The sequence below is a fragment of the Botrytis cinerea genome, chromosome 13 (assembly GCF_000143535.2).
Source record: "Botrytis cinerea B05.10 chromosome 13, complete sequence".
Classification (NCBI taxonomy): domain Eukaryota; kingdom Fungi; phylum Ascomycota; class Leotiomycetes; order Helotiales; family Sclerotiniaceae; genus Botrytis; species Botrytis cinerea.
The window spans coordinates 1,817,947-1,840,695 of NC_037322.1; the positions used below are offsets into that span (position 1 = coordinate 1,817,947).

The window sequence follows — 22,749 nt, forward strand, 5'->3', positions numbered from 1 at the left end:
CTGTGAGTAGGTAGGTATTTCTGACAGAAACGTGAAGAGTCCATGCATGGCAATTATGAGCAATCTCACCGTTCAGCGGGGTTAGAGAAAGGAAGCATCGATGAGAGAGTGCGTGCTTCAACATCTGAGGGATATTCGACTGGCTTTCTGAAAAGGACTGATCGAAAGAGATGTCGTTAGGTAGGTGCGTTCATTGAGTCTGGTTAGGGTAAGTGCTCCTTCCTTCTATGTGGGTGAGATACGGATTGGTTTTGGGAAAGATTCTGTGTTAGGTTTGTTGGGTTTGGATCTGTATGCTGTGTGTGTGTTGTTGGGATATATTCGACCTGGTACTTTGTCGATTATACCACCGTATTCAATTCTCGAACATCGTCGTCCGTTAAGTTCATACACGAAACCATCATGGACAATTCGGGATACTCAAAATTAAAGGAGCCTCCAATTACCCCACCATCTCGAGTTCATGCAGCTTATCCACGTGAAAAGCATCAAAAAGTAGAATGTGCCCCTCAACCAAGTGATCCATTCCAAGACTCGTCACTGCCTCGACCTTCATTTGCGGAGCAAAGATTCGAGCTTCCATCCACACTTCTTAGTCCGCTGAAGCCACCCGAAACATCAGATCAATTCAAAAATCCTTTCTTGAATCTTCTTCCCAATTCTCCTCTGAATCCCCGGAGCAGCAATTTCAATCCGGAAGAATGGATCACCAATTTGGTGGCCTTCATGGGACAGGATCCGAGACGATATCCTCGGAGGAGTGCGGGATTTTCTTTTGAGAATCTGACTGTTTATACTTACAGGAAACCAACTGATTATCAGAAGAATGTTGCCAATGTTGTGCTTGAACTTGGCGCTTTTGCTCGCTGGTTGGTTGGGTCTGGAAAACAGAAGGTCCAGATCTTGAAAGGGTTTGATGGTTTGATTGAGCATGGTGAAATGCTGTTGGTTCTTGGTCGGCCAGGAAGTGGAGTTTCTTCGTTCCTGAAGACGATATCGGGGAATACTCGTGGACTTTTTGTCGAGCCGGACTCGGATATCAATTACCAAGGAGTCTCTGTGAGCGAGATGCACACACGGTTTAGGGGTGAAGTTATATATCTGGCCGAGTTCGATAGTCATTTTCCAAATTTGACGGTTGGCCAGACGCTACTTTTCGCAGCCAAAGCTCGAGCACCACGCGATTTTACTTTTCCTGGAGTGACTCGAAAAGTATATGCAGAGCACATGAGGGATGTGATGATGAAAACATTAGGTCTTAGTCACGTGGAGAATGTACTTGTTGGAGATGATTCTGTGAAAGGTATCAGTCGAGCTGAGAGGAAGAGAGTGAGCATCGCAGAAGCAGCCTTAAGTGGATGTACCTTACAGTGCTGGGATAACTGCACCAGAGGTTTCGATAACACTCATGCACTTGAGTTTTATAAGACGATTCGACTTTCCACTACCCTTGGAAGAACAACAGCGTGCGTCGCTTTGTATCAAGTACCTCAAATGGCTTATGATGTAAGATTTAGTCACGAGCCTAGAGAGAATACTGCTGACTTCGCGAATAGCTATTCGATAAAGTTACAGCATGTTATCATTCACGTTTCTCCTGTGAAATATTACTGATGAGCGCCATAGGTTCTATACGAAGGAAGGCAAATATACTTTGGCCCATGCCACGAAGCAAAATCCTTCTTCATCGACATGGGATTTGTTTGTCCTCCATATCAAACCACAGCTGACTTCTTGACGTCCCTCACAAATCCAGATGAGAGGATAATCCAGTAATAATATCAGCCAGTCCTTTTAATCTTTAACGCTGACAATCACAAAGACCAGGTTTCGAATTTCGAGTCCCACGAACTCCCGAAGAATTCGTTATGGTATGGAAAACAAGCCGTCATTATGCAAGACTTATGCAAGAACTCGAAGCTTATGAAAATGAATTCCCGTTCGATGGGACTCACGCGTTGGATTTTGCGGCTGCTAGGAGATCTCAGCAGGCTAAATATCTGTTCGTCTTTGATTTTCATCCCAGTCTTGATCTTCGACTTACTAATTGAACTTCAGGAGAGGCAAATCAGTATATAAGCTCTGTCCGAGACAACAAGTTGTTTTGTGTATCGTTAGAGGCCTGCAGAGGTTACGAAGTGACATCAACCGCATAATTCTTGACCTAGTAATTAAGACTTTTATGGCTCTAGCTGTGGGTGTCGTCTTCTACGATATGCCGGATGATACTAGCAGTATGAATAATAGAAGTATGTTAATATTTATCATGATACTATTAAATGCTTTCACAGACTCACTCGAGGTAGTATTAAGAACTTTCAGGCATAATTTTGCTTCACTGACACCGCTCTAGGTCCTCCAACTGCCTGATCAACGTCTTGTCGTGGAGAAACAAGCGAGATATGCATTTGTTCACCCAGTCGCCGAAGCATTTGCTTCAATAGTATGCAGCATACCAATCAAGTTTTGCAGTAATGTTCTTTTTAACGCCATTCTATACTTCATGGCAAGTTTGAGGAGAACAACCATGGCGTTTTTCACTTTCATTGTCTTCTCATTTGTTCTTAGTTTGACACTTTCTATGGCTTTCAGAACTATTGGAGCTTCTTGCCGATCTCATGCCCAAGCCAGCTTCTCAACAGCAGTCGTTATTTTGGCTTTTATGATGTATGCAGGATTTGTGGTACCCCGGATGAAAATGGCGCCATGGTTAGGATGGATTGCATACGTTAATCCGGTTGCGTGTGCCTATGAAAGTTTAATAATCAACGAATTTTCAGGTCAGATCTTTCCATGTGGAAATCTTGTGCCGAGTGGGCCACCTTACATTAGCACAAGCCCTCATAATCGAGTGTGTGCTGTTGTTGGGGCTATCTCTGGATTTGAAAATGTCTTGGGGACTATATATCTTGAGCTCAGGTTTGGGTTACAACCTAACCACTTATGGCGGTACGTGAAAGTCTCGTAATACTTTGTAATTGACAACAAGGGAGGGAAAAACGCGTTCAAGATACCAAGCAGCTAATGCATCCAGAAATATGAGCATTCTATTTGCTTTCATGGCATTTTTCATGGCCGCATACCTACTTGTTATGACTCATATATCGATGGAGAAAATGAACGGAGAGATACTGTTATTTCAGCGGGGACACAAACCTCTGCACAAGAGGCAAAAGCATCTTGAAATTTACTCAAGCACAGATGCTCATAGGTATGGTGGAAATGGCGATCCAATAACCAAAATTCAAAGACAAACGTCAACTTTTCAATGGAAAGATATTTGCCTGGATATCAAAACTAGAGATGGCACACGTCGAATTCTAGATCATGTTGATGGCTGGGTAAAACCAGGGACTTTGACCGCACTTATGGTATGTTTGATGGAGCGAGCTTGATACCAATGCTGATGAGGATTACATATAGGGTCCAACAGGAGCAGGGAAAACTTCGTTGTTAGATGTTCTGGCGTCTAGAAGCAACGTTGGTGTAGTTTCTGGTGAATCCTTTGTTGATGGCTGCATAAAAGATATATCGTTTCAACGCAAAGTTGGATATATTCAACAGGAGGACTTTCACCTTGCAACAATGACAGTGCGCGAAGCACTACAGTTTAGTGCAATTATGCGTCAATCAGGCAAGACTACCAAGAAAGAGAAAATTGCTTATGTGGAAGAGATGATTAAGCTATTGGAAATGGATGTATACGCGGATGCGATTATAGGAGTACCTGGTGAAGGCTCGTAAGATCCGAACCCACTTCTTATGTAAAGACTAATGGCAACCCAGGGTTGAACATTGAACAGAGAAAGAAACTGACTATAGGCATCGAGCTTGTCGCTAAGCCAAAGCTTCTACTCTTTTTAGATGAACCTACCACTGGCCTCGATAGTAGCACATCATGGGAAATAATTGAGCTTTTGAAAAAGATGACAGCTCACGGTCAAGCTGTTTTATGCACAATTCATCAACCCTCTACAGCATTGTTTCGACGCTTTGATAGTCTTCTTTTTCTTGGCCCTGGAGGTCGACCCTTATACTTTGGTAGGCTTGGTGAGAATTGCGAAACTGTTAAGAGGTATTTCGAATCCAATGGAGCGGATCCTTGTCCCCTGGGTGGAAATGTTGTTGAATGGATCATGCAGTAAGTTAATTTAACTTGTCAATTCCTCAAGCAATAATCGGGTAGTTAACATGAAGAAGGACTGTTGGATGTAATCCCAGTTCAACAAACCTAATCAATTGGCCCGAAGTCTGGAGAAATAGTCATGAACTAGTCCTTGTTCATCGAAAGTTAGATCATATGAGAAAGGCATTAGTTGCAAGGTCCAGCTTTTTTCTGACAGGAACTAAAAAGCCACCGCACCGGAAGGAATTTGCTACAACTTTTATAGTACAAGTATGGCAATGCTTCAGAAGAACAACTCTACACTACTGGCGGACACCTTCTTATATCTATTCGAAAATCGGATTATCCCTTTTTTATGTTCGTTCTGTCCTCTTCATAAACCTCGTCGTTTTCTAAAGTTAATCATTGGTATTAGGCTCTATTTATTGGGTTCTCATCCTTTAGAGATGCAAGTTCTTTGCAGGATCTGCAGAATCAGACTTTCAACGTTTTTATGCTTCTGTGAGTCCCTCATAGAACCAGCAGGAATTGAACCATTAGTAATTGTGATGTAGAACTTTAGCATCTACCTTTGTTGCGCAGATTCTCCCAAATGCTTTAGTGCAACGAGCTTTGTTTGAAGCCCGAGAGCGTCCCGCGAAGATTTACTCATGGCCAGCTTTCATTATTAGCAATATACTTGTTGAATTGCCATGGAATACGCTTTCGGCAATAATTGTATTTCTGTGTTGGTATTATCCCGTGGGGATGTATCGTAACGCAATATCAACGAAATCAATACTTGAGAGAAATGGAGTGATGGTGCTGCTGATCTGGATATACCTGATATATGCAAGTACATTCGGATACATGGTACAAGTTGGTCTGGAGCTTACAATGATGGCTGGCAATCTGTCTAATGCAGCATTTTTTTTGTCATTGATGTTTTGTGGGTAAGTGTGATATGATAGTTCACTCTTTGAATACAGTTAAGGCTAACCGATATTTTCTAGCATAATTTCAGCGCCTATAGCACTGTCTCAGATATGGCGTATCGTATGGCGTCTGTCTCCGTTCACTTATCTTGTTGATGGGATGCTCTCGATTGGTCTTGGGAACGTTCCTGTCACATGTTCCCAATTCGAATCTCTTCATTTCGAACCAGTGACTGGGGGTACCTGTGGCTCTTACATGGCTAGCTATATCCAGAAAGCAGGAGGTTATCTAACTAATCCTTCCGCAAAGACTAGATGTGTTTATTGTCCCCTGAAAGATTCGAATGAGTTCCTTGCTGCTGCTGGTATGAGTTACACGAACAGGTGGCGAAATTTTTGCATCATGTGGGCTTATGTGGGCTTCAATGTTGTTATGACTTTGTTTATATACTGGCTGGTTAGGGTCCCGAAGAATTGGAAGGGAAAGGCGAAGGAGAATTTGGACGGTTCATTGGGCGCGAGAAATGAACTTGTCAGTGAACCGAGTGAACCAAGCGGAGCTAGTCATTCGGAAAGAAGCTTTGTGAAAGTGAGTGGATATAAAGAGGAGAGTCCTCAAACTAAGAAGCGTGGTAGGTCTGATGATATCGAGCTTGTTCAGATGTGAGGGAGAGGGGAGAGGGAAAGTGTTGATAGGAAGTTGCAATTGCGGCATCAGAAAGGAGGGGCAGTCTGGGATGTCATATCGATTAGCTTGATGGTATTTTTGTTGGCTCTTTTATGTACCTGGGTAGGTAAATGTATGGAATACATACCTAGCAGATGTTAGTGAACTCGTCTAGTTAGGTATAATTATATAATCAACAAAATTTAAAGTTTATTCAAAATTAATTTGCTATAAAAATCTTGGAAGTCTAGAGATTGAAGTTCAATTGCTAATCAATCAGGCACTAAAGCGGCATTGTGATAAACGCCAATATTACCCCTCAACTTACGTCGTACAAACCAAAATTTATTCTGTACCGCACCTTTCATCATTTACGCCTCAACTCTAAACGTACCTCCTCCATACCTAACTCACAACCAAACATGTACTGCGCAGAATGCGGGCATCCTCTTCCTGATATTCGCGACGACAATACAACATGCAGCAAATGTAAAACGCGACTGGGTACCTGGTGGGACGAATCTTCGAAAACGATGCGAACGAACCGCGAAGCATTCGTACCGACAAACATGATGAGCGAAATCATGGGCGGCAGAAGCCATTTCGAAATCAACAAAACGGTTTCCGAGAGAACAAATACTTATGGGTTGGAAGAGAGAGGATTTCTCGCCACATTGACGATGTTGGAAATGCGATGGGGACCCGGTGGCGGCGCGGGCTTGGGACGCAAAACAATGGAGGGCTTGGGGAAAATGATCAGAAGTACATTGGACATGTCGCTGTCCCGCGGCGAGGTGCGCGAGGCGCTCGCGAAAAACGTCGATATCTGGATGCGGCTGCAGCGGATATTTTATCTGGCGGTGCCGATCTTGGTCTCGCGCTCGCTGCGCGAATCGTACTCGGAACAGGGGGTTCCGGCGGGGCCGGACGTGTCGGAGAGCGTGGCGCTCATCTTGAAGAATTTCGAGGTGCTGACGGAGGATCTGGGATATTTGAATAATTTGCTCGTTGTGAGTCGCAACATGTTGGCGGTTAAGGAGACGGCGCAGGAGATTTGTAGGGCGGTGGGCTTGGATAAGCAGGTGCATAAGTTGATTATCTTGTGCGTGAATGTGACGAGTAAGGGGTATGATGGGGAGAATGTGGATGATAACAGTAGGGGGAGGTTGAACGAGGTGACGGAACTTTGTGAGTTTTTCTAGAGCTTTTTTTTTTTTGTCTTCAGTTGGGGATGGGATTAAAGATGGCAATGGTTCTTCTTGAGCGATGATTGAGTTTGTGGACGATACTGATTTCTTTGCAGATAAAAAACTTCTGGTCACTTGTTTACAACATACGCATAATTGGACTATGGGTAATGATAGATTCAAGATGTCATTTTGGTTCGATATGCTTTTCGATAATGATTTGCATAATGATCCGGTTCATGAACTTCCTCCGGATGATTTGAATGTGGAGAAGGTTTATCATGAGGTTAGGAATTGGTTGACTAGACATTCGGCAGATCAAGATGAGACAGCCAAGGAACTTTTGGAGAAATACGCCGCCGAAGCTGACATGGATTGTACACCTGGACCGTTACCACAAATCGACGAATTTACTGTGACTGAGGCGGATAAGGAAGATGATCCGGAAGAAACGACGCCGGTTTGGAAACCTGAATTGACGGATAAATATGAGCAAGATCGAGTTTACGCCCGTGTGTCACATGAGATTGATATTTGGTGGAAGCGTCAGAGAGATCAGAATTATGAAGGTTGGGTTGTCAAGATGGTCACTGTGGAAGATGCGATAAAGCGTGCGGAGGCTTGTAAAGAAACTGCCATGGAAAGATTTCTTCCTCAACGAGCTTTCCAGGACCAGGATGCGTATGATCAGGATGAACAGTTAGAGGAACCACCTCTTCATGATGAGATTGATGGTGATACTCGGTCGATGGATGGTCATGATGGCGAAGATGATGGCGAAGAAGAGGATGAAGAAGATGATGATGAGTCTTATGCGGAAGGACCTCTGAGAGGTCTTTTGACCGAGATTCCTAACATTCTCGACACGAAACAAATCGAAGCTCTTCATATGACGGTCAAAGCTTGTATTGTCGATTCGATGGGCTCAGGACTTACACCAGCCGGCGAAAATCTTCAGAAGACAAGATGCAAAATGTTTTTGGCTTTGGATTGTGGCAAAAATCTACTTAGGGAAATGCTGGTTTTCATCGCTGTTTGGGAACAAACTGATCAGCATTTCATTTTCCAAATCACTGCTCAAATTATCGAGTCTTTCCATCATAATGCTTTGTTGCCATATGCTTGGAGCTCGCTGAGGATTATGAAGGATATTGTGTCGCCAGCACAAACTGTTCTTTTACGCCTCATCAACTACATGTTCCGCGCTCGAAAGGATAGTCCTATCTATGATGATCTCAGAGATTACAACAGAGATGCAAAACTCATTCATTTCCTCTTTACATATTTCCGTACACGAGTTGTACCTGATTGTATTGCCCTTATTCACGCGCAAGCTCAAATTCGAACTAAGAATAGCGATCCTAATGATTTCCCCGTCGATTTATGGGATATGGAACGTGCCAAGGATGGTCTCTCGCAGTATCTCGATTTCATCTCTGTTATTGCCGAAATACCAGAGATGCGACCACTTCTTATTGAATGGGAAGCAGTATATGAACTTATTGCTCTCCTTAGAGCTCTTGATTTAGGTGTTGCTAAAAAGAATCTTTCGGAACAACCATTACCTAATCGGAGACAAGCACCTGTTCCTCAACAAGGAGGAGGTATTCAAGCAACAGAACGTCCATATGAAAGTCCCACATCGCAAAATGCACCACAATTCCCAGGTCAGGGTCAATCTCTTCCTCCCCTTCATGATACACCACATAAGTTCCCTTGGTCGGGTATTAAAATCCAAATACTTATCATTCTTACTTCACTTGTGGCACCCAATAATCCGCGCAGACAAGGACCGGGAAATCCAATTGTGCAGAAACAATTGCTTAATCAGGATGGAATTATGCCGTTACTTAACTGTTGTGTTTATGATGGACATAATGAGTATTTGAAAGAGAGAGCGACGCTAGCATTGAAATATGTTATGGAGGGGTGTGAGGAGGCGCAGAAATGGGTTAAAGATTTGGTACCGGCTGGGAAACAGAGGACGGGTGCGGGTGCGAATGGTGCACAGGGAAATGGGAATGCTAATGGGAATGGGGGTGGAGGGACAGGAGGGGCCCCGGTAACTACGAGTGCAGGATCTAATGGAATGCATATGCAAATGTCAGTGGGGAATAGTATCGATGTGGATCCGACGTTGCAGTTGGAAAAGTTGAGATTGCAGGAGAGGGTTAGGATTGCGGAGCAGAAGGCTAGGGAGATGAGGGGGAAGGAGAATGGACAGGGTCAGGGATAGAGAGGAAAGTCATGAAGTGGATTTGCATTGCTTGGCGTATTAAAATGGTGTGGGATATGTGATGTGGAAATTGTAGAAAGGGAAGGGAAGGGAAGGAAATGGAAAAGAATGGAAAGGAAGAGAGGTATGATACCCTTTTTGGCGTTTGGAAAGATTGGGCTGGGCTGGGCTGGGTTGGCTTGAGTTGGGTTGGGTTGATAAAGGGAAAATGTTTGATTGTATGGTTTATGTAGTGTATGTGGTGTATGTAGCATAGCATAGCATGGCATGGCATGGTAGGTTAAGAAATATTAGAGAATTTTGTGGAATTTTGTGGAATGGATGAAATCATAAGAGTGACTGATTTTATGTGTGGGAATGATGAATGGGAATGATGTCTGAAGTGTTGAGAGAGAAAGGGAGGGGGTTATGGAAGATTGATGGTTGATGATTGAGGAGGTGAAAGAGAGTGTGATGTGGAATGTATAGTATATAGATATTTGATGAGGTGAGGGAATGTGAGAATATGACAGGTAGAGAGAGGGGTGGAGGAGGTGTATGAGAGGCGGAAGAAAGATGAGGTAGGACAGGAAAGTAGGACGGAGAGGAAGAGGAGATTCAATCATATATATAGTATTTGGAAAGAGAGAAGTGCTTGGAGAGAGGGGTGGGATGATGGGGTGGAGGAATGGCTTTTTTTTGTGAATTGTGAAATGTGGTGGAGATCAGATGATATATTTTGGGAGTAGCGATGCTTCCTTTCTTGGATAGATTTACTTGATTTTCTTCATGGGAGAATTTTCTGGTATGGAATTTTGAGAGATAGATAGATAGATATGGGTTACTAACTAGGGTGGAGGGTTAGCTAGCGAGATGTATGGAATCTGGATGAGGAAAGAGAGAAAGGAGAAAGGGGTTGGAATGAGATTTTTTTTTATGAAGTGGAAGGGATGTTTAGAGATTACTTTTTCTAGAGTTTCTCATTGATCATTATTATTATTATTATTATTATTCAAAATCGTTGGGAATATTTGCATCCCTATATCTATCAACTGATATTCAAAATTTCGGTTTTGTTAAACACATAGAGTGATATATCTAAATGTTGATAATTAGACATTGTATATTGTATATACTGTCATATTCTACTTTATTTCGCTAGCGAAGAGATATTAAAATGTTACTCGAGTTGTTGTTTACTAAATTTGTTTCGCATCGCAATGTCAATGTTAATGTTATGGTGTTGCCTACCTGGGGTGTCAAACAAGGTCATACATGACCTCATAGCTGAGACTTGGAATTTCGAGGTCGGTCGTAAGTTGGGGTTTGTGTTGGGGGGATTTGGGGCAGCAGGATTTTGTATGAGTTATATATTTGAGCATGGGCAAGTCAGAGGGTTTGGAAAAAACAAAAAAAAAGACGGTAAATTACTTGGGGTTTTGTTGTTGGATTTCAGTTGCATCTGCTCACATTTTTTATATCCTTGTTCAATCGGTTTCGAGTCTAGAAATGGGTCGGGACGACTACTATGTTTATGATGATCATGGGAAGCCTATAAATTCTCGAGACCATCAAGATCATCGTCGAGTTAGAGATGGAGGTGGCCGTCGAGATAAAGGTCGAGATTATCATCATTCTAAACCTACCATTAAAAAGGATTCAGTCGCTCGAGACCGTCGAGAACATCATCGGGGTGAGCCTCAAGATGGACATCGAGGACATCATAGTTCCGGAGGCTCTCTTCAGATTGATGATTTCGTTGAATATCTTGTAGGTCCAGATCTCATAAAATCTTCTAAGATCAGGCCGACCAGGGGATTACCTCCTCCACATTCCTATGCCCCAAGTTCTGTTTTGCAATCGGTCCATTCTGAAACTCCATCGTCAAGCAAGGAGAGAATTCCGAGAATAAAGGATATTGACAGAAGGGCATTTAAGGGTCAATCAACGGCATATATAGAACGGCCACAGGGTAAACCAGAGACAATAGCCAGAGTGCGCGCATATATAGATGGCGTGGAAAAAGCACGCGATAAAGAAGAGTTATTCGAGGATAAAGCAATGAGTGATCATTTATCGAGGAGGAGGAATCATTAAAGGAGGACAAAAGGAAAAGAGCGAATGAGAGATGATCTAGAAGAGGATATCAAGAAGAGCCGAATAGCAATGAACAGTGGGTGAGAGGATATTGTCGATAGGGACAGATTAGGAGGGAAACTTGAGGATGCCTGGAGAAGTTTTAATCGTCATGGCTATTTCCTAGAAGCCAGGCGGAAGATTAGTCTTTTGGCGATTGCTACACTAGTGCAGGTATCTGATTAAAATTGCTTTTTTCGAGGATTCTTTCAATCTCGTTGCACTTTTGGATTTCCAATCATTGCGTTAGTTACACTTTCGTAGCCTGAATGAATAAAATTTGGGCCAATTGTTCGGTCATGACGTGCCGAGAGGTTGAATTTGGTCGACTGCGGTTCAATACCTTCAAGACCACGAAAGTGACCCCTTCACATCAGGCACCAAATTGATTATTTCAAACTTACATCACGAGATTATTTTTCTCTATTATCTAAATACAACTTTAAAATATAGCCATCACAGTACACGTCGTCAAAGCCTACCACTCGACTCCCACGTGCACTCGAGCCACTTACTCCTATCCTAAATTCCCGCCCCACATCGGTACCCCCCATCCCCTCGCTTAACTTGGGGGAAAATCTCTGCAAAAAATCTTCTCCGCTTTGGCATTTCTAATATATTCGCATTTTCCTTCCATCTCTTCAACAAATACAATACAACATCCGGCATGGTGTAGTGGCTAGCATTTCCGCCTCTCATTCGAAGCTATTCAGCTTCAATCAAGTCGCGGGAGACCGGGGTTCAATTCCCCGTACCGGAATTTATTTTTATTTATTGAAGTATCTTTCTTCTTCCCTTTTTGTGGAAATAGAAAATGATGGAATAAAAATTTACACCTTTTTTTTTTTTTTTTTTTTTTTTTTCAGATTTTAGACTTGATGTATTTCGGAGAAAGATATATATATATATACATGGCTTTTGAGAACTCATTCTCACACAATATAACATGGCCAACAAAGTCACAATCGAAGTATTCCGATTACTTCTCCTATATCCCAGAAATACGACCCCTATTAAGTCAACATTCATTCAAGTTATATACTATAAATCAATGTCCTATCATTCATCAACCAAGAACCAAAGAAGAACCAAGAACCAAGGAATTCTTTCTCTTTTTTCTCAAATTCGTAATTGTTTGATTGATTAACCGATCGACATCATAGTACTACTTTGTAGAATATCATAGACGCCTTCGGCGGTATCTTTGGCTTTGTCAGTTACCCCAAGGCCTTAATTGATTAAGTTGGATCTCCCGACGGCGTTCTCGACTTTCTAGTTAGAAGAAAAAGAATAGGTTACTACGGTCTTGCTTTGCTGTACATGGCATCTCAATCTATCTTATTCCACTTGTCATTCCTCATGTTTCCACAACACATTAATGATAAAGTAACTGGGCGTTCGATGCAGTAGAAAAGTCTTAGCGAGGAATATACAAATGCGAATATGTGATTGCGTACATACGGTCGACTGGCTAGCTCGATTGTGATTCATGAATGAGTATATAAAGATATCTGTTCTCGATTCTACAACTCTCAAGAACTTCGTAGTTTAAGCGCCTAAGGAATTGAGGACTTAGAATTATACATTTCTTTTACAAACTACACAATACCAACTCACGGCTCAATTCTGAAATTTCCTTTAGCCGACCTTTCATTCACAACTTCGAGTTGAAAATCCTAATTGTCAATAAACACCATATACAAGTACTGCTTGCATACTTATCCAATCACTAATCATCCTCCCATTGCTCATCTATCCATCCAAAAAAACGGAAATGGCACCGTCAAAAAAAGGTCACTCTCCACCTATCCCGCGAGATCTACGCAATATATCTAGGGAAGGTTTACCTGCATTTCAACCACCACAAGCACAACCATCAAATCGGTCTTTAAATATTTCATCAAGATCCTCAAGAAACCTCCCTCCCATCTTTCCCAATCTCCTCCCCAGATCTACATCACAAGGTCTGAATCCAAGACCTGTATCTGGAACCCAACCTCAAACTCAAACTCAAACTCAACCTCAAAATCAACCTCAACCTCACACTCAACCTCAGCCTCGCCATATTTCATCTAGAGCTAGCTCTAGAACGCAATCCCGATTCCAATCCCAATCTAGCTCTCGACCACTGTTACCAAGCCTCTCGCTTTCAAGACCTCGAGATCTTGTTCCAAGACCTAGAATCACTTCGATGGACAGCAATTTAACTTTGGGTCCAGGCCAAGGTCAATTTCAAGCTCAACTTCAAACTCAACTACGACCACACATCAACTCACAGTCTCAGAATCAAAACCAGGGATTCTATACTAACTTTTTCCCTCCTTTTACTGATGGGTACTCTCCTGCCACTCAGTTCCAAACAACTACTCCACCCACAAATGGGTATTCATACCAGGGCACCCACCGAGCTTTAAATCCACCTCAACCTCCAACACAAGTTCACCCCGAAACTCGAACTCAGAATCAAGAGTTTTACAGCAACTTTCCGTATCCGTTTCCTACTGCGCACTCTCCTTTCTCTCAGTTTCAGATGAACACTGAACCTGAAGATCGAGAACTCCATCGAGGTACCCACCAAGATTTAATTCAAGCTCCAATTCAAGCTCAAAATGAAACCTTCACTCGAGCTAACAAACGTGCTCGACTTTCCTATTCACATTCCAACCCAAACAGCAGAGTGAACGCGGAAGGAAGCGAACGAAGAAATGAACATGGAGCCGCCAACAGAACGAGAACTGCCACTGGAAACCGGAATGCGAATCATATCACAACCCAGAACGACCCCCAGTCTCCCAATGATACATCTTCAGAATCACCACTCAGCACACCGCCTGATTCTGTTTCAACTTCACCACCCCTCTTCCCACTTCGTAATCTTCCACGCTTTGGTAGTTTTAGACGTAGTCAGGGACTTGGCTGGTCTCCTGGAAGTAGAACCAGAGCTCTAGATGAACGTCGGAATTGGAATCGGACAGAGAATGGAATTGGAACCGGGGATGGAAGAATCATTCCCCATTTACCCTCCAACCGCTCCAACCCCATTCCAACTCCCTACACCGAGCTTCCCGTCTTCTCCAGTAACCTAGATATTGCAAATCGTCCAACTGTAGCGCAGAAAAGATGGATGTATGCTGTGCGGAAGGAAGGGAGGAGTAATGATCGGAGCGAGAATGGAGGATATAGTAGAGGGATTGAAGGGCAGATGATTCGCCTGTTTGGGGGTGTGGGGGATGGAGGAGTGGGTTAAATCGAGGAGTGAGGGTGCGAGATAGGAGATGGGAGACGAGGGGTAGGGAGATGGATAGGGGATGGGGATAGAAATGGGAAGGAGATAATGAGAAGGAGGATGAAGTTAAACATGACAATAGAAAGATAAACATGCATATAATATCATCTCATCTTCACTTACTTATGAAGAAATGATGGATAGCACAGGGGAGGGAGGAGGAATAAAAAGCACAAAAAAAGACAACCGTTTCGATTTGGATTTTAACGAATGAATGAGTGAATGGAAGGATAGAGATGATATCAATCTCAATAATGGAGTAAAATATATATATTATCAAACACCGAAATACCAAAAAAGATTTTTTTCAAGAACATATGAAAATGAGAGGAGTACGAATCCAACTAAATCTGTACAAGCAACCAAACCCCCAAAACGATCTCTCTCTCGCGTGGAAAATATCAAAAACAATGTTAGGAACAATCTCTATTATTCATTCCTCTTGTCTCTATATTCTTTGTTTTCATAACCACAGCGCACAAAGAAACTTACAAATTTGAATCATCAAGTAAGAATTCTTTTTCTTTCTTTGTTCATGACCTACCTACCTACCTACCTAACTACCTATCATGGAACGAGACAACACAAAACAAAACAATAGAACAAGAGAACAACATAGCAAACCCCCCCTCCCCCCAAAATCAAAACACTTTTAAACAATACCCAAGAACAGTATTACATATGTATATATATATATATATATATATATCAACCTCCCCAACGTCAATCTTTTCTAAATATCAAAACCCCAGGATCCCAATCATCCACCCACTGATCAAACACTCTACACCCACACTCGCACCCACACAGCAAGATGTCCACCACATCCCTCGCATTCAGTCTCGGGGACCCAATCATCTGTCTCAATACCTCCTGCAACTACCCCTTCGGTCGCATTTGCGAAGAATGTTCATTTGAACTCGAATCTCGAGCTGCTCTTCAAGTACAATCCCAATCCCAAGCGCAAGCGCAAGAAACCCCCAATTCCAAACCCAAGAATAGAGTTACCAAGAATCAGACAGCATTCCCAAGAAGTACAACCGTGCAATCCCGCAGTCTCGATATTCCTCAACGCGTCGCGAATATTGTGGAGGATCTTCAGGAGATTTTTGCATTTATACCTGCAGCTGCGGTACACTCATCTTCATTCTCTTCATCTGAATGTCCAGCAGCCCCAGCCCCAGCCCCAGCTCCTACAATCCCCAAAGCACCCAGTAAGTTAAGCACCCATAACCTACAAATCTTCGATTCCACCTCCTTTCCACTCCCACTTCCCCCTTTCTCAAAACCACACTCCACATCCACATCTACATCCAGCTCCTCCCATTCAAACCCCCAATCCCATGCGCTCAATCCTCCCACACTCAACACCTGGCTCGACGATATCGTCATCCGTACACTCGAAGGTCAAGTACTCTCCCCTTCATACATTGGCGGTGCCAATGAAGAAAATGAACTGGAAGCTTTGTGTCCGTATTGCGATTCTTCGATGGGAGAAGGAGCATGGAGGGAATTGCATTTGATCAATTGTCGGTATGCGCACGTGGAAGCCGAGAGATTAGAGATTGCGAGGGGGGGATGGTGAAGAGGTGAAGGATGAAGGGAAGAAAATGAGGGATGAATAGGTAGGTATATGTAGCTGGTCTATACTGTGGAGTTTGAGTTAATATTTCTTTACAAGTACTTACTTACGAATGAGGAATATATATATTCCCAGTCCAACATAATATAAATCGAAACAAAATATTTCCATTTCAAATAAACACTATCAAATACACAAACACACAAATAACCAATTCAGCAATATAAACCAACAATTTTCCTACCCAAAAACCATCATCCATTAACAAAAAATAAAATAGAATAAAAAATAACATAATTTTCCACTCACACGAAATCACAGCGACTACCTACCTACCAACTATCCTATTCTAAACTTACCAAAATGCGATTTCTATATACTCTTCCTATCTATCTATTCCCTCTCAATATCATAATCATAATCATGAGATCAATATCAATCTCACCCGAATAGTAATAGTAACAACCCCATCAGAAACGACAACGAAAAAACCAATTAGCCACAATACATCTCGGGAACCCATACTCCCACCCAGTACTTCAGAGTATTTTCCCAACTAACTAACATACACAAGCCAGACAGACTACCTGGTACCTAGTATCTGACATATACAAATGTATCTAATAAATGCCCAGTCAGTCTAGCTATTAGACTTAAGTACCTATATTTGACAATACATGCATACGTACATACGCACATACATACATACATACATTCCGTTCAACACTAATTGAGGAGTAATATATAATATATAATACATAACACATAATATTCTAGAGAGAGTCATATCCAGGTACTAAAAAATAAGATATTGTATACGGAAAAGTTGATGTGATTGAATATGATGTGACTGTGATTGTACCAACTGGGTACTAAGGACTATTTATTTCCTCTATCTTTTTGACTCGTCTCACCATCCCCTTTTTTTTTGTTTTTTCTCTCGCGACTTGCTCATAAAAGATGAGGTGATATAATGAATGAATGGATAGATGATAGATGATATGTAAAACACGGATGTGAAGAATGAGTGAACGAAGAGAGAAGAAAGATAAAAGAGGAAGAGGAAAAGAAACTAAAGTAAGAATTGGATGGATCGCTTGATTCCTATTGAGATTCTTTTTTGCGGAAGTCTGCTCTGCTCTGCTCTGCTCTGTTTCTGTTTCTGTTTTTGTCTTTGTCTCTGTGCCTACTTTCCACCCCTCGAATTCCCTTGAATTCAAATCGGAAATCTGGAGGTTTGTATATACATACATACATACATAGCCATCTACCTATCCATCTACCCGCCTACCTCCATACCCGCCTACCTGCGAACCAACCAAACCAACCAAGCCAAGCTAAATAAAACATTCCACATAATTACAATTATCATTAAAATAACCTAGGAGAGACTGACTCACTGACTGACTCATTGACCGACTCACCAACTGATCATCTACCTACCCTCGAACCAACAAACCCAACAACCCAAACCAAGTCGTCCATCATTCATCCATCCATCCATCCATCCATTCCACCACTCACACCCCCCCTCCCCAAGTAAGATAGAATAGAACAAAACACGATAAAAAAAAACCCCGCCCCCCAGAATCCATCCACGGTAAAGCTGCACGTATGCACCTTGATGATGAAATCGCACATACCATATCCCAATACCATACCCCCATACCATACCACACCACACCACACCCTGTGGTAGCAGAATCCGCGATTAACGAAATGAGCGCTTCGTTAGCCCCCAAAAATATTAAATACTTTTATAAGATATTGAAAAAAAAAAAAAAAAAAAAAAAAAAAAATATCGATTAGGCGAATAACTTCTTCACAAACGATTAGAAAATTTTCCTCTTAAAGGATTTAATGAAATTCTTGAATTTTGCTTTTAGATAATCAATACTTGATTTCTATGAAATGCGATTAATAATTGAATTCAATATGAAATATATAAATTAGAGTTATATAAATATAGCAATAAAGCTTTTAATTAAAGAAATAAATTGAAAATGACATAGGTAAATGATTTACTCCTTACTTCTCTTCTTCTTCTTTTTCTTCTTCAAGCTTTCGATTAATATCTTTTACTTACTTTATAACTCTTACACTCGATGCCCTTCTCCTCCTCCTCCTCCTCCTCCTCCTCCTCCTAGCTTTTACATTTATTCCTTTCCTCTTTCCAACTTTCCCACTCGCTTCTCTTTTACTTAACTTACTTTTCCTATAATTGTAATATTTATCGCATTCTGAAATCTCGACGGCCTTTGACAAGCTAGACTAATATAATAATAACTAATTATATAAAAAAGAAAGAAAGAGGTGAATATTTGTTTCTCTATTTATCTATCTATTTATTTATTAGTCTATCTATCTATCTATCTATCTGTTACGGGAGCTGCCTCTAGGGTCACGTGGAAGTGTCTAGAGATCTCTCGAGGTGGTTTAGACTAGACTTCAAGTAGGAATTCAATAAGGTTGTAACTGGTTGCAATTCTCGTAACTATAGTAATGAAACTAATGATTGTTCTTGAGCACGAAGCTCTACATTGTAATGAAACCCATTCCATATATAGACCTTCGTCCTGAAGTCGAATCGACAAGTCGAGTCGGCAAGTCGAGTCGGCTTTGTAGTCACATGACACTTGTCCTGTGACTCTTATTGTCCTAGTTTGTCCTTTTGTCCTGGGGCTAATCCCCTGGGGTATTACTAATATAACTTCGCGAAAAGTTTGCAAAGTTATGTTCGGCGTTTCCTAGAACCTATTGTCCTAGGAACTGTATCCTACGTTCTAGGATATCCTATGACTAATACTATATACATGCCTGAGGCTTTCCTTGGGTGCCTAGTGTCCCCCGGTATACTGCAGCTGAATCACTGAGGCCTATAATACCATTATAGCCTATACGTTGGTGATTCTACAGCCTGTTACTAATCCGTCGTAACACTATCCCCTTCTTAGCCTAGCGCTTGTCCCAAGCGTTTATATTAGTACGTCTTCCCTTCTGTATTTAATGTAAGTGAGTGTGATATTTTCTTTTCATTATGCCTCCTGTCCGAACAACTTCTGTTCATGATCCCGCATTCTTATCCGCTCGTGTCGCCCGTTCTGGTAGTAAACGTGAGCCTTGTGCTTTGTGTTTTCAAACAGGTCGTGATTGTTTGGTGGACGAAGAATTGTCAAAACGCTGTTCCGCGTGTATTCGTTTCAAGAAGGGTCGCTGTCACCCTGGGTTTGCGATGCCTTCTCAATATGAATCTCTGGAGCGACAGCAGGAGCAGCTTCGCTTGGAAGAGGAAAAGGCTTTTGCCGAATCGCAAGTTCTTTCCGCTAAGTCCCAAGAATTGACGGCTCGAATTCTTCGTTTGCGTCGTCAACAAGAATTTCTTCGCAAGCGTGAAAAGGAGATGATTCGTCGAGATCTTCGTACGCTAGAAGAGCTTGATCTAGCTGAGGAGAATGAAAGGTTGGAAAAGGAAAAATTGGAAAAGGAGCGTGCGGAGAAAGAGACAGCAACCGCTGTTACTACGTCTACTCCTAGTGGTTCTTCTTTTGGTTTCTTCGACCCCTCGTTGCCTTTGTTGTCTGATGCGGAGCTTGAGGCTTTGTTGGCAGATGTGGGTACTTCAGGTGGAATGCCCGTAGTTTCTCAGGGCAGCTGAGATCTTCCTTGAGTTCCCATGTGTTTTCTGAATGTGGGTAGTCTAACCATTTGATCAAATACTTGACCTTGTTTCTGACGTATTTGCAGTCTAGTATTGTTTCGACATCGTATATGGCGTTTGGGTTGACTGGTTCAATTTCTGTAAATGGCGCATTTGGCGCTCCTGGTGGTGCTGGTTCGAGCAAGGATATGTGGAATACTGGGTGGATATTCATTGTGTCTGGTAATTTCAATTGATAATTAACCGTTCCTATTACCTTATCAATCTTGAATGGTCCTAGTTTCCTGTGGTCGAGTTTATTGCTTGGTCTCTTGGTTTCGATGTTTCGTCGTAGCAAATAAACTTTATCCCCCTCTTTAAGCGTAGGTTCCATACTACGTTTCGTATTGTAGTACGCTGCTGTTCTGGAAGATATGAATCTTAGATCAAGAGCCAGTTGCTCTTGGAGATCTTTCAACTGTTCGACTTGTACTATCGCTGATTCGGCATTAACTTCTTGTGGTATCGGGATTTTATACGCTTGTGGATTAAACCCAAAATTAGCTCGTGCTGGTGTGATTTTCGTGGTTTCCGTTTCCGATGTATTGTATGCGAACTGTGCCATGGGTAATAGCTCTACCCAATTGTCTTGTCGATAATTTACATAGCATCTAAGATATGCTTCCATTGTCTGATTGGTCCTCTCTGTTTGACCATCTGTTTGTGGGTGGAAAGATGTCGATAGCTTTCTCTTGATACCCATAAGTGCTAATAAGGTAGTCCAGAATTTCGAGGTAAAGAGCTTGTCTCGATCCGAGATTATCTCATCTGGTACTCCGTGTATGCTTACTATGATCCTTAGGAACACATATGCTAGTTGTTCAGCATCCCATGTTTCCTTGAATGGTATCATATATGCAAATTTCGTTAGCCTGTCTACTATATTGAGTATCGCGTCGTACTCAATTCCTGTAGTAGGATCTTTTGAGAGTGGTAGTTTGACCACAAAGTCCCATGTGATGGACTTCCATGGCTGAGAAGGCATGTCTGGGGTCTGGAGCTGACCATACGGAGCATGTCGTGATGACTTGTTTCGTATGCAGGTGTCACAATTTCCAACAACTTCTTCAACTATCGTTCTCATTCGTGGGAAGTAACTGATTTCCCGTATTCTTGCAAATGTCCTTGCAATTCCTTGATGTCCATGTGCCGGTAATCCGTGTTGTTCCGTCACAAATTCCTTGGTCATTTGACTCGGAATGTATACTTTTCCATGAAAGTATATGGTATCATTTTCTATAGTGAATCCTGGTTCTATTGTCTTGCGTATGCGTGTGGCAGTAGCATCCTTGTCGTAGTGTGATTGGATCTGTTTCTTGAGGTGGTTGTCTTCCAACAGGTGTGTTGCTGCAAGCTGTGGTGCATTGTAAACCAGTGATTCGCCGTCTTTCTTGAATATAGCGTATGACTCGTACGTTTTGTTTTCTTGATATTCTGGTTTTCGGCTAAGAGCGTCGGCTCTAGCGTTTTCTGATCCTTTGACATATGAAATTCTGAAATTGTAGTTGGCCATGGTCTCCGACCATCTGACCTGTCGTCTGTTTAACTGCTTCGTTGTGGTGAAGTAAACCAAGTTCTTATGATCTGTATACACCTGTACCGTGTATTTCGATCCTTCCAAATACACTCGCCATTCTCTAAATGCATCGACTATCGCCAGTAATTCTTTGTCATATATCTCGTAATTCAATTCGGCTGGTGATAGTTTTCGGGAGTAGAATGCGATTGGCTGGTATTTTCCATTCTGGCCCGGTTGGCTCAGAACTGCTCCTATAGCGAAATCCGAGGAGTCCGTCTCCACTATGATTTCTTTCTCTGGGTCAAAAGTCAACAGTATTGGCTCTTCTGCCACTGCTTGTTTGAGCGTATCGAATGACTCCTGTGCTTTGGCAGTCCATTCGAAGCTTCCTTGATCTTTTCTGGTTAACGTGGTCAAGGGTGTAGTAATCCCTGAATAACCCTTGATGAATCTTCTGTAGAAGTTGACGAACCCTAGAAAGGATTGTACTTCCTTGATTGTGGTTGGCTGCTTCCATTCGAGCACTGCCTTAACCTTGTCTTTGCTCATCTTGAGCCCTTGGCTTGACACGGTGAATCCCAAGAATTCTGTTTCGGTGACATGGAATTCGCATTTGCTTGGTTTGCACAGCAAGTCTGCCTTGGATAGGCTTTCGAGGATGTTGCTAACGTCCTTAATGTGTTGAACCTTGTTGTTTGAATATACTAGGATGTCGTCCAAGTAGCATATACAGCAAGTATCCAAGTATTGTGACAACACATTGTTCATAAGCCTCATGAAAGTAGCTGGTGCGTTGGTTAGCCCGAACGGCATAACTTGGTACTCGTATAGCCCGTATCTTGTTTTGAAAGCGGTCTTCCATTCTTCGCCTTCCTTCATTCTGATCAAGTGGTAACCATTACGTAGGTCCATCTTGGTAAATATCGTAGCTCCGCCTAACCGATCTCTTAATTCCGTAGCTAATGGAAGTGGATATCGATCCTTCTTAGTGAGTGCGTTAAGCTTTCTATAGTCTACAACTAGTCTATCGGGTCCATCCTTCTTGGGTACCCACATAGTTGGACTGGCCACTTGGGACGCGGATTCCCTGATCCATCCCTTGGCTAAATTGTCGTCGATGTACTCTCTGAGCCTCTTTAACTCATCGGCTGACATTGAATAAATTGGGGTGTGCACAGGCATCTTGCCTTCTTCCAATATTATCTCATGATCCCATGGCTTGTGTTCCGGTAAAGCCTCATGGATCCCTGGTTCTTTGAAAACATGTTCATATTTCTTGTACTGTTCTGGTATCGTAGGCCTTTCTTTTGCCTCGATTGCGATTTCGTGCCGTGTCGTTGGCTTCTGCATTTGTAGAGGAGGTGTACTGGCCTTCGCTCTTAATGGAGGACCCTGGACTGGGTGTCCTACGTCGCCGGTG

General features: G+C 42.3%; 4 protein-coding genes across 4 annotated transcripts; all 4 read left to right on the forward strand.

The window, feature by feature from the left end:
* Nucleotides 1–237: 237 nt before the first annotated feature.
* On the forward strand, nucleotides 238–5,861 carry BCIN_13g04870 (hypothetical protein). Its single transcript, XM_024696859.1, has 12 exons — nucleotides 238–1,506; nucleotides 1,627–1,772; nucleotides 1,823–2,002; nucleotides 2,059–2,302; nucleotides 2,354–2,949; nucleotides 3,035–3,371; nucleotides 3,424–3,736; nucleotides 3,787–4,141; nucleotides 4,201–4,483; nucleotides 4,542–4,627; nucleotides 4,681–5,058; nucleotides 5,119–5,861. The coding sequence occupies exons 1-12, from the start codon at nucleotides 403–405 to the stop codon at nucleotides 5,705–5,707; spliced, it is 4,611 nt and encodes a 1,536-aa protein (XP_024552672.1). The 5' UTR covers nucleotides 238–402; the 3' UTR covers nucleotides 5,708–5,861.
* A 96-nt stretch (nucleotides 5,862–5,957) lies between these two features.
* On the forward strand, nucleotides 5,958–9,428 carry Bcctr86. The gene is made up of 2 exons (XM_001546995.2): nucleotides 5,958–6,895; nucleotides 7,011–9,428. Exons 1-2 carry the CDS (start codon nucleotides 6,130–6,132, stop codon nucleotides 9,128–9,130), a joined length of 2,886 nt encoding a protein of 961 aa, XP_001547045.2. The 5' UTR covers nucleotides 5,958–6,129; the 3' UTR covers nucleotides 9,131–9,428.
* A 3,278-nt stretch (nucleotides 9,429–12,706) lies between these two features.
* On the forward strand, nucleotides 12,707–14,643 carry BCIN_13g04890 (hypothetical protein). The gene has a single exon (XM_001546998.2). It carries the CDS (start codon nucleotides 13,020–13,022, stop codon nucleotides 14,490–14,492), a length of 1,473 nt encoding a protein of 490 aa, XP_001547048.2. The 5' UTR covers nucleotides 12,707–13,019; the 3' UTR covers nucleotides 14,493–14,643.
* Nucleotides 14,644–15,282: 639 nt separating this feature from the next.
* Nucleotides 15,283–16,347, forward strand: BCIN_13g04900 (hypothetical protein). The gene has a single exon (XM_001546999.2). The coding sequence runs from the start codon at nucleotides 15,346–15,348 to the stop codon at nucleotides 16,114–16,116; it is 771 nt and encodes a 256-aa protein (XP_001547049.1). The 5' UTR covers nucleotides 15,283–15,345; the 3' UTR covers nucleotides 16,117–16,347.
* The last annotated feature ends 6,402 nt before the right edge of the window (nucleotides 16,348–22,749 follow it).